The 15,197-nt window shown below is 44.9% G+C and overlaps 1 protein-coding gene across 1 annotated transcript in view; it reads left to right on the top strand.

Moving 5' to 3' along the window:
- Positions 1-8,005: 8,005 nt before the first annotated feature.
- SLC9A4 (solute carrier family 9 member A4) overlaps positions 8,006-15,197 on the top strand; it is a 78,010-nt gene continuing 70,818 nt past the window's right edge. Inside the window, exon 1 of the mRNA XM_036355534.1 lies at positions 8,006-8,715. Coding sequence (XP_036211427.1) covers positions 8,463-8,715 — 253 coding nt within the window. The 5' untranslated portion in view covers positions 8,006-8,462. The remainder of the gene's footprint in view (positions 8,716-15,197) is intronic.

Here is a 15,197-nt window from a genome sequence, read left to right on the forward strand (position 1 = left end):
CCAAACAGAAGGAATCCAAAGAGAACCACACCAAGACACATCATAATTAAAATTCCAAGAGCAAAAGACAAAGAGAGAATCTTAAAAGCAGCAAGAGAAAAAAGTCAGTTACCTACAAGGAAGTACCCATACGACTGTCAGCTGATTTCTCAACAGAAACTATGCAGGCAAGAAGGAAGTGGCAAGAAATAGTCAAAGTGATGAATAGCAAGAACCTACAACCAAGATTACTCTACCCAGCAAAGCTATCATTCAGAATTGAAGGTCAGATAAAGAGCTTCACAGATAAGAAAAAGCTAAAGGAGTTCATCACCACCAAACCAATATTATATGAAATGCTGAAAGATATCCTTTAAGAAGAGGAAGAAGAAAAAGGTAAAGATACAAATTATGAACAACAAATACACATCTATCAACAAGTGAATCTAAAAATCAAGTGAATAAATAATCTGATGAACAGAATAAACTGGTGAATATAATAGAATCAGGGGCATAGAAAGGGAGTGGACTGACAATTCTCCGGGGGAAGGGGTGTTGAGGGTGGGGGAAGAGACTGAACAAAAATCGTACACCTATGGATGAGGACAGTGGGGGAGGTGGGTAAGGGCAGAGGTTGGTTTGGGAACCGGGTGGAGGGGATCTATGGGGGGAATAAAGAGGGACATCTGTAATAATCTGAACAATAAAGATTTAATTTTAAAAAAAAGAACAAAAGATTCAGACAGGCTGAAAGTAAAGGGGTGGAAAAAATTTTCATGTAAATGGAAACAAAAAAAGAAGCTCAGGTAGCAGTATTTATATATGACAAAATAGACTTCAAAATAAAAGCCATAATGAGAGACAAATGAGGTCACTATATAATACTAAAGGAATTTATCCGACAAGAGAATATAACCCTGGAAAACATACATGCACCCAATATAGGAGCACTTAAGTGTATAAAGAAAAATCTTGGTGGACGTTAAAAGAGAGGTTGAGGCCAATACCATCATAGTAAGGAACTTTAACACTGCACTATCATCAATGGACAGATCTTTCAGACAAAAATTTACAAGGAAACAGCAACTTTAAATGACATGCTAGATCAGATAGATTTACTTGATATTTACAGAATATTTCATCCCAAAGCAGAAAAATATACATTATTCTCAAGTGCACATGGAACACTCCTAAAGATAGACCACATGTAAGGACACAAAACAAGTCTTAACAAATTCAAGAAGATTGAAATTATATCAAGCATCTCGGCTCACAATGGCATGAAACTAGAGATCAACTACAATTTAAAAAGCTCAAAATCATCCAAACACATAGAGGCTAAATAGCATGCTATTAAACAATGAATGGGTTACCAATAACAGCAAGGAAGATATCAAAAATTACCTGGAAAAAAGATGAAAATGAACACACCGCAACACAAAATCTGTGGGACATAGTGAAAGCAGTTCTGAGTTCATAGCATTACAGGCATACCGCAAGAAGCAAAAAAAAAAAACACAAAAAAACCTCAAATAAATATCTAACCCTACACCTGAAAGAACAACAAGAAAAGCCAATAGAAATAGAAGGAAGGAAATAATAAAGATCAGAGCAGAAATAACTGGCACAGAGACTAAGAAAACAATACAAAACATCAATGAAATCAAGAGCTGTTTTTTTTGAAAAGATAAACAAGATTGATGAACCATTAGCCAGACTCATCAAAATACAATGAGAGGACCCAAATAAATAAAATCAGAAACAAAAGTGGAGCAGTAACAATTGATACCACAGAAATACAAATGTTTTTTCAAGTTCATCCATGCTATAGCACATATTAGCTCTTCCCTTCGTGTATGGATAGTTCACATTTTATTTGACCATTCAACAAGTGATGACCATTTGGATTGTTTTCACTTTTTGGCTGTTATGAATGATGCTTCTAAAAGTAATCATGTACAGCTTTTCAAATGAGTATGTTTTCATTTCTCTTGGAGATATATATATATATATATATATATATATATATATATATTTTAGAGACCTGGTGCACGAAATTCGTGCACTTGGGAGGGGGGATTACCCCAGCCTGGCCTGTGCCCTCTCATAGTGCAGGAGCTCCACAATCGATTGCTCCCAAGAGGTAGGCCCCGCCCATCCATCCAGGGCTCTTAGATGGATTGCCCCAAAGAGGTAGGCCGAGCCAGGAGCTCCAACCCCGTGGCGTGCATGCAGGGCTGTGGGAAACCTGGCGGAAGCCACATGGAGCGGCCTTTGGGGCCCTGCCCCCACGATGCCCATACAGGGTTTCAGGAAGCCTGCCTCTTCTGTGCGTGCAGCCATCTTGTGATGGCGTGAGAGCATCATGCATGAGGGCATGACAACTACTTAGCCTTTTATTAGTAAGGATAAAAATTGTTGGGACATGTTAATTCTTTGTTTAATATTTTGAGAAACAGCCAAAATGGACCATTTTAGATTTGCACTAGCATTTGAGAGTCCCACTACATTCTTGCCATGATTGGCAGTATTGGTACTGCCTGCATTTTTGTTAATTTGCTTGTCTAGCATTCTTATGGGTATAAAGTGATATCTCATTACTATTTTGATTGGCATCTCCCTAATGACTATTGATGTTGAGCTTTTTTATCATGTGTTTATTGACTGTGTATATTTTTTAAGAAATGTCATTTTAGATTCTTTACTCACTTTTTAATTGACCTATTTATCATTTGATTATTTAGTTGTAAGAGTTCTTCTTTTCTTTAAATCTTTATTGTTGAGGTTATTACAGATGTATCTCTTTTTTACCCCCATTGCCCCCCTGCACCTGGTTCCTGCCCCACCCCAGGCCTTCGCCACCCTATTGTCTGTGTCTATAAGTAATGCTGGTATGCATATAAGATCTTTGTTTAATCTCTTCCCACTCCCCCAACCCCCTTCCCTCTGAGAATAATCAGTCTATTCCATTTCCATGCCTCTGATTCTATTTTATTCACAAGTTTATTCTGTCCATTAGATTTCTTATTCGTTCATTTTGATTTTTAGATTCAATTGTTGATAGGTATGTATTTGTTGCAATTTTGTTGTTAATGTTTTTTATCTTTTTCTTTTTCTTCTTCTTCCTCTTCTTAAAGAATACCCTTCAACATTTCATATAATACTGGTTTAGTGGTGATAAACTCCTTTAGCTTTTTCTTGTCTGTGAAGCTCTTTATCTGACCTTCAATTCTAAATGATAGCTTTGCTGGGTAAAGTAATCTTGGTTGTAGGTTCTTGCTATTCATCACTTTGAATATTTCTTGCCCACTCCCTTCTGGCCTTCATAGTTTCTGTTGAGAAATCAGCTGACTGTCGTATGAGCATTCCCTTGTAGGTAACTAACTGCTTTTCTCTTGCTGCTTTTAAGATTCTCTCTTTGTCTTTAACTTTTACCATTTTAATTATGATGTGTCTTGATATAATCTTCTTAGGGTTCCTCTTGTTTGGGATTCTCTGTGCTTCCTGGACTTGTAAGTCTATTTCTTTCACCAGGTAGGGGAAGTTTTCTGGCATTATATCTTCAAATAGGTTTTCAGTCTCTCTCTCTCTTCTTCTTCTGGCACCCCCAGAATACAAACACTGGTACGCTTGAAGTTGTCCCAGAGGCTCCTTACACTATCTTCATATTTTTTGATTCTTTTTTCTTTTTGCTCTTCTGGTTGGGTGTTTTTGCTTCCTCATATTTCAAATCATTGATTTGATTCTCAGAATCTTCTACTCTACTGTTGAATCCCTGTATATTATTCTTTATTTCCATCAGGGTATGCTTAATTTATGACCAATTCTTTTCCTTTTTTTTTTTTGAGGTTTCTAGAAGGTTCTTGAGTAACTTTATAACTGTGGTTTTGAACTCTATATCCAGTAGTTTGCTTGCTTCTTCCATTTCTTTCATTTGTGACATGTTTCTTTGTCTCTGCATTTTGGCTGCTCCCCTGTGTTTGTTTCTATGTATTGGGTAGAGCTGCGAAGTCTCCTTGAGTTGATAGAGTGGACTTGTGTGGTAGGTATCCTATAGGGCAGTGATGGCAAACCTTTTGAGCTCAGCGTGTCAGCATTTTGAAAAACCCTAACTTAACTCTGGTGCTGTGTCACATATAGAAATTTTTTGATATTTGCAACCATAGTAAAACAAAGATTTATATTTTTGATATTTATTTTATACATTTAAATGCTATTTAACAAAGAAAAATCAACCAAAAAAATGAGTTCATGTGTCAGAGGTGTCATAGGTTCGCCATCACTGCTACAGGGCCTAGTGGCTCAGCCTCCTCAGTCACTTGAGCTGGGAGCTCTAGATGTACCCCTTTGTGGACTGTGAGCACAGTCTTGTTTTAGTTGAGCCTTGATTGCTGTTGGTGTCACTGGGAGGAATTGACCTCCAGGCCAATTGGCTGTGAGGACCAGCTGTCACTACAGTGGGAGAGCTGCTGTGCAGGAGACACCCCTGTGGAGCAGGACTTGCTTCAGTGGAGCTTTGGTGCTCACTGAGTCTGCCTCTTGAGTGTCATGTATGGATATGTAGAGTTGTAATCTGGTATGGTCTGACACTGACCACTGGGTACACTGGCTTTTGGGTCTCCAGGGAAGTGCAAAGTCAGCCACTGCCTGGGGCCACCCAGCAGGAGCTACAGAGAGATCCACGGATTCCTCTTCTTTGTATCAGGTTTGGAGATGCCCAGGCGAGGCCCAGCTGTAAAGCAAGGCAGGATGCTGCTGGTGCTGGATCTTGGACCTTTTATTGATAGGTTTGGGGCTTCGTGACCCAGCTGCAGTTTGTTTGAGAGATTATAGCCTGAGTAAAGATAGGCCATTTATATGCAAAAGCCACTACACACAATTTATGTGGGGTTGTAAATTGGATGAGGCAGGGTCTTAGGGAATCACCAGGGCGGAGCAAACAGAAATGGCTGCCAGTCAGCCATACACCAAGGAGGTCCCAGCATAGGAACAATGATCCCTGTGAGTACCTCCATCTGAGAGAAAGCCACCTCCACGTTCCTGCCCTGATTCCAGATAATTCAGTTCCTCCTCATATGTACCTGTGTCCCCCAGAGCCTCACCCTGTTGCTAGAGTTCAGAGGAAGCAGAATCTTGGAAGTTCAGTTCATGGTGCCGGCCTTTTAAGAGGAACAGCTGTGTCTCCAGCAGCATCTGTGTCACTGAGCCCCAATCTGTACTGTTTTTTATAGCCTGTAATTCTTACTGCCCATAGGGACTTCTCTTCCCAGCTCTGGGACCCTGGGATGGGGGTCTGGTTTGGAGCTGGGACCCCTTGCTCCTCTGGGGAGCCTCCACAGAGACAATCTCCCTCCAGATTAAAAATGCAGCACACGTGGGTACTGAAGCAGCCCATTATGCGCCTCCGCACTTCCACACCTCCTACTGGTCTCAGTGCACTTTCTTATTTACCTCTCTAGTTGAAGGACTTCCATTCAGCCAGCTTTTCAGCGGTTCTGAATGACGATTATTCTGTATTTTAGCTGTAATTTTGATGTGGTTGTGGGAGGCAGCGAATACAAGCATTTACCTCTACCAACATCTTCAAATCTCTCATGAGTTTTTTATATGTCCAGCATATAAATCCCTTATCACATATAAATTTTTTTTATATTATGTGGGTGTGGTTTTTACTTCTTTAATTATATAGTTTGGATCAAAAGTTTTTTATTTTGATTTATCTATTTTTCCTTTTATTGGTTGTGGTTTTGTTGTGTATGAGAAAGGTTTTGCCTAATCCATTTGTGAGCTTTTAATTCTATTTTATTACTAAGAAGTTGCAGCTAGATACTAGCATTCTTTAACCCTTCCTGACTCAATTTTTCAATGATTTTTATTGAGTTTGTTGAGGGAGAATTGTCTGCACTCACTAGTCTAAACTAAGAAAAGAAATATAAACCATCCTGCAGTTTGATATGAAGAGGTGTTGAGGTAGTGACAATGAATACAAATTCTCATCTTCTATTGAGCACTCTTTTTCTTAAAGTATGTTTTCATTGATTTTAGAGAGAAACAGAGAGGGAGAGGGAGATAGAAACATCAATGAGAGAGAAACATCATCAATCAGGTGCCTCCTGTACATCCCCTCCTAGGGATCAAGTCTGCAAATGGGCATGTGCCCTGACCCAGGAATCAAACTGGGGTCCTCTTGGCTCCTGGGTTGATGCTTAACCACTGAGCCATGCCAGCTGGGCTGTTGAGCAGAGTGCTCTGTCATTGCCACAGAGCTTTTATTTCTCATACTAGAGGCCTGGTGCACAAAAATTTGTGCACTTGTGTGGGGGGTCCCTCAGCCCGGCCTGTGCCTTCTCTCAGTCTGGGACCCCTCAGGGGATATCCACCTGCTGGCTTAGGCCCACTCCCCAGGGGACAAGGCCTAAGCTGGCGGTAAGACATCCCTCTGGCAGCCCGGGAGCCCTTGGAGGATTTCCACTTGCCAGCAGGGAGCAGGCCTAAGCTGCAGTTGGACATCCTTAGCACTGCTAAGGAGGCAGGAGAGGCTACCACCACCACCACTGTACTAGCAGCCGTCAGCCTGGCTTGTGGCTGGGAAGAGCTCCTCCTGTGGGAGCACACTGACCACCAGGGGGCAGCTCCTGCATTGAGCATCTGCCCCCTGGTGGTCAATGTGTGTCACAGTGACCAGTCATTCCCAGTCGTTCTGATGTTAGGGTCAATTTGCATATTACCCTTTTATTATATAAGATAGAGGCCTGGTGCACGGGTGAGGGCCAGCTGGTTTTCCCTGAAAGGTGTCCCGGACCAGGGTGGGGGTCCCCACTGGGGTGCCTGGCCAGCCTGGGTGAGGGGCTGATGGCTGTTTGCAGTCTGGTCAAGCCCCCAAGTGGGGACCCTCACCCCATGGGGGCGTGGCCAGCCTGGGTAAGGGGCTGAGGGCCGTTTTCAGACTGGCCATGGCCAGGCTGGAAGAAGTATCTGGGATTTATTTAACTTCTATAATTGAAACTTTGTTCCCTTGGTCCCACTCAAACATGTTCCCAGCCCCTCCTTGAGCAGAGACCAGGGCAGCTAGAAGCAGGTATCTGGGGTTTATTTATCTTCTATTATTGAAACTTAGTAGCCTTGAGCTGAGCTCAGGGCTGGCCAGGGCAGGCGGGAAGCTTAGCTTCCTCCATCGACAAGGCAACCCCAGCCTCCTGCTCACTCCAGCTCCATGGCCACTGACATCTTTGTGATGGAGTGAGGGTTAATTTGCATATTACTCTTTTATTAGATAGGATAGAATAAGAAATGTGCTTCAAAATAATAAAATTTAACATTAAGTGCCAGATAGTGTGCCTGTCTTGTTTGCACTCCTAGTCATTCCATCAGGCAGCTATTATTAACCTCCCCTTCTCATATGAGGACACCTTGACAGGTAAGTAATCGGCACGGTCACCTGGCTGATGTAGAGCTAGGAGTGAATCCACGGGATTCATCTTGGCATCCTTTCATAACCTCTGTTGTGCTGCTTTTTTGGAACAAATAGGCCTTAATAACAAAATCTTTTACACTGAACATTCAGACGTGCCATGGAGTTTCTCAAAACTGGGTTTTTACATGCATTCATGGAGCTTGTTCGTCAGCTTATTGCTTTTTTTTAGTGCTATGTAAAGTTTACAGAGAACTAGAACTTTCTTTCTTTGAATCACTGCTCATGGAATCCAGTAATAAGTCATACCTCCTCTTTCTCCTTCTCGTTATAGAGACCATCTGCCCCGGGGGCCAGGACCTCCTGGTTTATACCGGGTCTGGCATGTATGGGTAGCTTTTCTTACTCTCAGAAGGGCCCTGGTTCAGATGAAGGTCACATGGCTGCCTGAGAGGTTTGTCACTGAAACACCAAGGGGCCTATGGTGGCTGCCCACTAGGTGTCAGCAGTGTAACCCCCAGCGAGCACTCAGGGAAGTCCAATCAGGGAAAGTAATTAGTGGATCCAGAGCTACCTGCAGCCGAGCCACTCAGCACAGCGACAGAGAGAGTCAGGAGGAGAGAAGGGGCAGGTGCGAGGCAGCAGCCCTCGCTGGGAGCGGGGAGAGGAGGACCCCTCCTGGCAGGACTCCAGCAATGTCTGGAAGGAGCCCGAGGCATCCTTGTCAATTTTCATTCACAGGACCAAGCCCGTGTGCCGTGCCATGCAGTGAGAAACAGCTTTGCGCGAAGAGGGATTTTCCTTTCCCAGATGCGCTCCTCACCAGCCAGGTAAAGTCACACAGGTGCTCTCAGGGGAACAGAGCTGCTGAGTGACTGTGTGTGAGGCAGAAGTGAGCTGCCTAAACAGAATCTCATCGAGGCCATTTGAGAGCATCTGCACTCGGGACTCAAGGCCGCACTCGGACCCTTGCTGGGCCCGTGGACTGTGCTCGTGTCCTGCTGACCGGCGGACGCCTGTGCTCAGGACACTTGAGGCAGGGCCCAGTGCAAGGGGCGGGAGGAGGCCCAGCATGGGTTTCCAGGCACCGGGGCCGCTCGGTCCTTGGCAGTGGTTGCTGCTGCTAGTGGCCCTCAAGGGTTCCAAAGCAACGTCTGATTTGAACAAACCCACGGATTCCACGGCCCAGCAGGAGCCTGGGGCTGGGTTTGCTGCTTCGGGCCTGGCTCTGGGTGAGATCACTGTCTTTGCACTGGACTATGACTACGTGCAAGTCCCCTATGAAGTCACCCTCTGGATCCTTCTAGCTTCCCTCGCAAAAATAGGTGAGTCCCCCACCTGGGCTGTGCACGTCTCCCACATGAGAGGCTGAGTGTGGCCGCGCCTGGGACGGGAGCCGAGTGGGTGTACTGCGGTGCTGTCACGTCAGCTCTGCCCTCGATTCCCGGGGGCACCAGCTCCGTGCAGCCGTTGGGGCTCAGGCCCGTGTGCTGGATGTAAAGCGTACCTTCGGTGCTGGGTTGTTTTGATTTCTCCTCATTTCGGTGTGACAACCATGTGACGTTAGTTGGTGTGCAGCAACCTCAAGGTCCTGTGCTTTAAAAATCACTGCAGAGTGAGGCACGAGACCTCAGAACGATGGCCAATGGGAATTCATGAGTCACATAAAGATTCTCTGTAAAACATTCTCCCTTCATTCTTGGCCCCGTAGCGGCTTCAGCAGCGGCTCCCGCTGTTAATTCTGTAACAGTGGGGTGTGCTCCTCGCAAACTGGCAGAGAGCAACTCTTAGGTGCCTCGGTGACGGGAATGGGGACACAGGAGATTAGATCTGTCGGTAGAATATAGATCTACACAGGAGCCTAATGCAGCCAGTGGGGCACCCATGCTTTCCTTTGTGAAATAAAGTGAATTCAAGTTGTTGGATTAAATGCTAATCAAGGTTCTTTGTGCCAAACCCAATGTGATGGTTTATGCTCTGTGACCATTTAATTCCAAATGCCACCCCCTTTCTCCTTCAGACCAGCTACTGAGAGCCAAGGCCAGGCTCAGTTGGTTGAAGCGTCATCTCAGCACCAAAAGGTTGTGGGTTCGATTCTGGTCAGAGCACATACCTAGGCTGAAGGTTCTATCTCCAATCAAGTCGAGTATGGGAAACAACTGATCATTGTTTCTCTGCCACATCTCTCTCTCTCTCTTGCTCTTGCTCTCTCTCTCTCAAATCCTCAGGTGATGATTAAAATTTTTTTTAATAAAACCAGCTTATTCAAAAGTGGAAAACTGATACAAGTATTTCAATTACTTTGTATAACACAGCATTTGCCATGGTTATGAAATTTGTCATTTGAATAGATAAATTGCTTTATTAGAAACTATGGTGCCCATTTATATTAACTGCAAGGCTGGGTGGGAAATGGGGTTGAGCCATGAGATCTTCCAGCTAATTCCTTGGCATCAGGACTGTGGGCTCTGTCTCTTCACCTGACCCCCAGGGATGTTGGGGGAACAGTGTATTAGTCAGGTGCTCCTTCATAACTGCCATTCCTTCTGAGCTAGTGAGGTATGGAGACTAAATGGAATTGTTACCCTGAAGAACTCTTGTGTGATTTGTCAAATGGTTAAGTTATACAAAGGGTTTCACATCATCTCTAAGAAGTGCTCACATAAGAATCGCTTTCTAAAGGGCTGATAGGCTCAGCGTAGAGCTGAGGGCCCAGCGCCTCTCAGGCAGCCGCATGGACTGAGAACATTCAGGGTGGTCTTGGTGGGTTTTAAATGTTCCTTTGTGAGAGAACCAAGATGGCGGCATAGGTTAACGCCGGAGTTTGCTGCTTTGAACAACTACTTCAAAAGTGAAACCAAAAAACGGAAGGGACATCACCCAGAACCACAGGAACGCTGGCTGAGTGGAAGTCCTACAACTAGGAGGAAAGAGAAACGCATACGGACACTCAGAGGAGGCGCAGTGCTGAAGTCAAATTCTGAGGTGCGGAGTGCGCGGAGCGGGCTGGCGGCGGAGGGCGCGGTTGGCGTTTTCAATCGGGAGGGAGTCGCAGACTCTGAGCTCCAGATCCGGGCGAGTCTTTAGGGTCCCAGACTCAAACGGGAGAAGCGGGACTGTCTGGCTTCGGTCAGAACGAGTGCAGCTTTCTCTCTGAGCTTTGCAGCGGGTGCTGGGACTCAGAGAGGCAGAGCCCCTGGGGACAGGACTGAGAGCCGCCATAACTGCTCTCTCCGGCCCACCCTGTTGATCCTGTTCGACCCGCCCCGCCCAAGCCCTGCACACAGGCATTTGCCGGATAGCCTCAGGCAAACGCCAGATTAGCACCTCCCTAGAGGACAGAAGTTCTCTCACTGCTGACACAGCTGATTCTCATAGCCACTTGGCCTGGAGGTCAAACCCTCCCTGGAATTAGCTACAACAATCAAGATTTAACTATAAGACTGCGAACAAAGACCACTAGGGGGTGCACCAAGGAAGCATAACAAAATGCGGAGACAAAGAAACAGGACAAAATTGTCAATGGAAGATATAGAGTTCAGAACCACACTTTTAAGGTCTCTCAAGAACTGTTTAGAAGCCGCCGATAAACTTAATGAGATCTACAAGAAAACTAATAAGACCCTCGATCTTATATTGGGGAACCAACTAGAAATTAAGCATACACGGACTGAAATAACGAATATTATACAGACTCCCGACAGCAGACCAGAGGAGCGCAAGAATCAAGTCAATGATTTGAAATGCGAGGAAGCAAAAAACACCCAACCGGAAAAGCAAAATGAAAAAAGAATCCAAAAATGCGAGGATAGTGTAAGGAGCCTCTGGGACAACTTCAAGCGTACCAACATCAGAATTATAGGGGTGCCAGAAGATGAGAGAGAGCAAGATATTGAAAACCTATTTGAAGAAATAATGACAGAAAACTTCCCCCACCTGGTGAAAGAAATAGACTTACAGGTCCAAGAAGCTCGGAGAACCCCAAACAAAAGGAATCCAAAGAGGACCACACCAAGACACATCATAATTAAAATGCCAAGAGCAAAAGATAAAGAGAGAATCTTTAAAACAGCAAGAGAAAGAAACTCAGTTACCTACAAGGGAATACCCAAACGACTGTCAGCTGATTTCTCAACAGAAACTTTGCAGGCCAGAAGGGAGTGGCAAGAAATATTCAAAGTGATGAATACCAAGAACCTACAACCAAGATTACTTTATCCAGCAAAGCTATCATTCAGAATTGAAGGTCAGATAAAGAGCTTCACAGATAAGGAAAAGCTAAAGGAGTTCATCACCACCAAACCAGGATTATATGAAATGCTGAAAGGTATCCTTTAAGAAGGGGAAGAGGAAGAAAAAGGTAAAGATACAAATTATGAACAACAAATATGCATCTATCAACAAGTGAATCTAAGAATCAAGTGAATAAATAATCTGATGAACAGAATGAACTGTAGATTATAATAGAATCAGGGACATAGAAAGGGAATGGACTGACTATTCCTGGGGGGGAAAGGGGTGTGGGAGATGCGGGAAGAGACTGGACAAAAATGGTGCACCTATGGATGAGGACAGTGGGTGGGGAGTGAGGGCGGAGGGTGGGGCGGGAACTGGGAGGAGGGGAGTTAGGGGGGGAAAAAAAAGAGGAACAAATGTAATAATCTGAACAATAAAGATTTAATTAAAAAAATAAAAATAAAAAAAAATTAAAATAAATAAATAAATAAATAAATAAATAAATGTTCCTTTGTACACACTGGAGGGATGCTGAGGCTGTTCTGGGTCAGGAACTAGATCTGCCCGGGACTGGCTAGCAACTGTGTCTTTCTATGTATCAGCTTGTTGGTCTGTGAAACTATTTTTAAAACCTTTTTGGTGTAAATAGGATTTTATAATATAAAAGAGGCTTATGCTCTATGTCAGTAAACATCGAAATGCAGGAAGGATGTCTGTTATCCAGGTTTGATGTTAGCATAAAGCAGATTGCTCTCTATAGGTAGCATATGTGCCCAGGCTCGCTGTCTAGAAGTGTAGAGTGTTGCGGTGGTTTAAATATTCTTGATTTTCAAAGGGATATAGTTCAATGTACTTTAGAAAAAGAAAATAGCTTAAGTAGGTTTTCAGGTGGCTCATGCGCATTCAAGTACAATTTTATATTTGCTGGCCTTCCCGAACTCAGACTGTTTTTACATTGTACATGAAAAGGAGGCGTGCTTATGAAATGCAAACTAGGCGCCAATGACTGGGCTTGTAGGTTTCTAGATGGTGGTTCATTCACCAGGGGTGGGGCGGGGCGGGGCGGGGAGACATACAACTTTACGGCAAGAAACCAATACAGACTTTCTTAGATTCTACCTCATGAAATTTGAGTTAAGATACGATTAATAATCATTATTATTATTCATTATTTCATTTACCATTCTAGCAGGCCACATTCATTGAGTGCTAGGCAATGTGTGGACATGACCGCGGTCCCTGGCCTCAGGGACTTCGCTTCATGGGGAAGACAGGTGGACCCAGCGCTGCCTGGCAGGCCTCTGACAGGAAACATCACTGCGCTCCCCAGTCCTTCTGATTTCATTGTTTATTTATTTATTTATTTAAACAGGTTTTATGGATTTTAGAGAAGAGAAAGGGAGAAGGCAGAGAGAAACATCAACGAGAGAGAGAAACATTGATTGGCTGCCCTTGCATACCCCCTACTGGGGATGGAGACTGCAATCCAGGCATGTGCCCTGACAGGGAATCGAACTGGCAACCTCCTGGTGCCCCCCAGAGGATACCCAACCAACTGGGCCACACTGGCCCGGGCTCCCCAATCCTTTTTAAAACACCAGCTATGCAAGTTGCAAAGAATGATACTATAGAACAAAAATAATACAAAGTCACCTCAGACTTGTTGTTCATCTTTTATTTCAGTTCCGCTTCTTGTACGTTTATAGAAGGGTGTCCTGAATCATTGGGCAGAATGGAAAGGGGGACTCTCTTTGACTTGTAGGTAGGACATTGTTATTTAAGTTTCAGTCCCTGAAACTAAAAATCCTCCAGTGACTGACTCTATTGTTGTCATGAAAGGGGGAAAGCTCTGGAGTGAAGGGCAGGCAGCACTGCCTTCCGGGGCCCTGCGTGCAGGCGCCTCCCCGGGGCTGGGCGGGTGCACGCGCTGAGGGCGGGGCACGCCGCACTCATCACAGGCGCTGGAGCCCGGAAAGCAGGGCCAAACTGGGGCGGCGGAGGCCTAATAACACTGCATATGGGCTCGTCTGCCTCTTTTACATTCAAAAAGTCCAATGTGGTTGAAGTAAGCACCACAAGAAGAGGAGGAGGAAGGGGAGGAGGAGGGAATGGGAGGAGAAAGTTCTCTTCAGAAACAGAGAGCACAGGATTTTAGAAGGAGACCTTACGCTGGTGTTAAAGCCAGTGAATTAAGTGTGTGGTCTGGGATAATGTCTCTTGATGCGAATGCGCCAGTGCATTAACCAGCCTGCTATAGTGAATGGAGAAGTTCAAAGTTATGGTCAGGGAAACACACATGCTCCCTGGATGGCTGACCCTAAGAAATTCCAAAGGAGACATTCAATGGCTCCCCATCGTCTATGGAAGAAAAGCTACACTCCTTAACCTTGAATTCAAGGCCCCCATCATTTGGCTCAAAATCATCAGAGCATCTTTTTCCAATGCTCTTCCCAATTCCAGATTTGCCCCAGCCAGGTGGGTGCCCTCAATGAATCAAGCATATCTGGCTGGGCCATTCCTGTCTCTCTATTTTCTCTTGGCATTCTCCCAGCCTGAAATGTCTTCATTTCGTCTACGTAAGTCATAAGCATTCTCCAACAGCCTGTTCAGCTTCTACTTACCATGTAACATCTTCTCTCACCAACATGCAGCCTGCTCACCCATTCCCTTACACACGTAATTCTCCCAGCAGGCCGCGGGCCACTGTGCAGAAGACATCTGGGTGGGCGCATTGGCAGGTATAAAGATGTCTACCATTCTGCCTGAGTCTGAGGAGTTCAGAGTTTAGTGGGTGAGGTAAGCATGCACACAGACACAGTAGAAAGGGGTCATTGTTGTCAGACCGGGACATACGACATTTTATAATCATTCAGGTGAAGACATATTATCTCTTTTGGGAAGAGATCAGGAGAAGCTTAACCTCAAAGCTTGAGCAAGACCAGAAAAATCTGAATGAAAGACAATCCAGGCAGCAACAACAGGGTAGGAAGATGAGAGGGGCCACAGGGTGCGAGGGTGTGTGGCTGGCTGTGGGGCGCTGATTCGGAGAGAGCCCCAGGGTGACGCGCTGCGCTCTGGCTGCCCATCCTGTCTGCTGGCACTCAATGTGCACTTAGTTGTATACTTACACATTTTCTGGTTTTTTCTTCTTCTTTGTTAATATCTTATTTCTAAAATGTTGTCAACAGTTGGAATTGTAGAAAATATGTTTGGTCCTCCACCCCCCAGTACTTCCCCGTGGGTGGTTAGCAGGGATGCTTAACAAAAACCCTCAGTTTCAAATCCATGAGATATGTGTGTACCTTCACAGTCCCAGGTGGGGAATGGGGCCATCATATACACGTGGTGTAACGAAGTCCTTTGGCAGCAGGAGGGGGTGAGCTGGCGGTTTGAGAGTGAGAAAGAAGTTCAGGAGGACAAGGCAGTAATTAGAGAAGAAAGGGGCAGTCCTGAGCAAAGGCGGTGGCTGTGGGGTTGGAGAGAAGGTGATGGGCTGCAGGGGCAGCTAAAGAGAGACGTTACTGATGAAATAGGCATCTGATTAAATAAAGGGGCAAAAGTAATGGGGGGT

This window comes from Myotis myotis, unplaced genomic scaffold (genome assembly GCF_014108235.1).
Source record: "Myotis myotis isolate mMyoMyo1 unplaced genomic scaffold, mMyoMyo1.p scaffold_m19_p_22, whole genome shotgun sequence".
NCBI classification, from domain to species: domain Eukaryota; kingdom Metazoa; phylum Chordata; class Mammalia; order Chiroptera; family Vespertilionidae; genus Myotis; species Myotis myotis.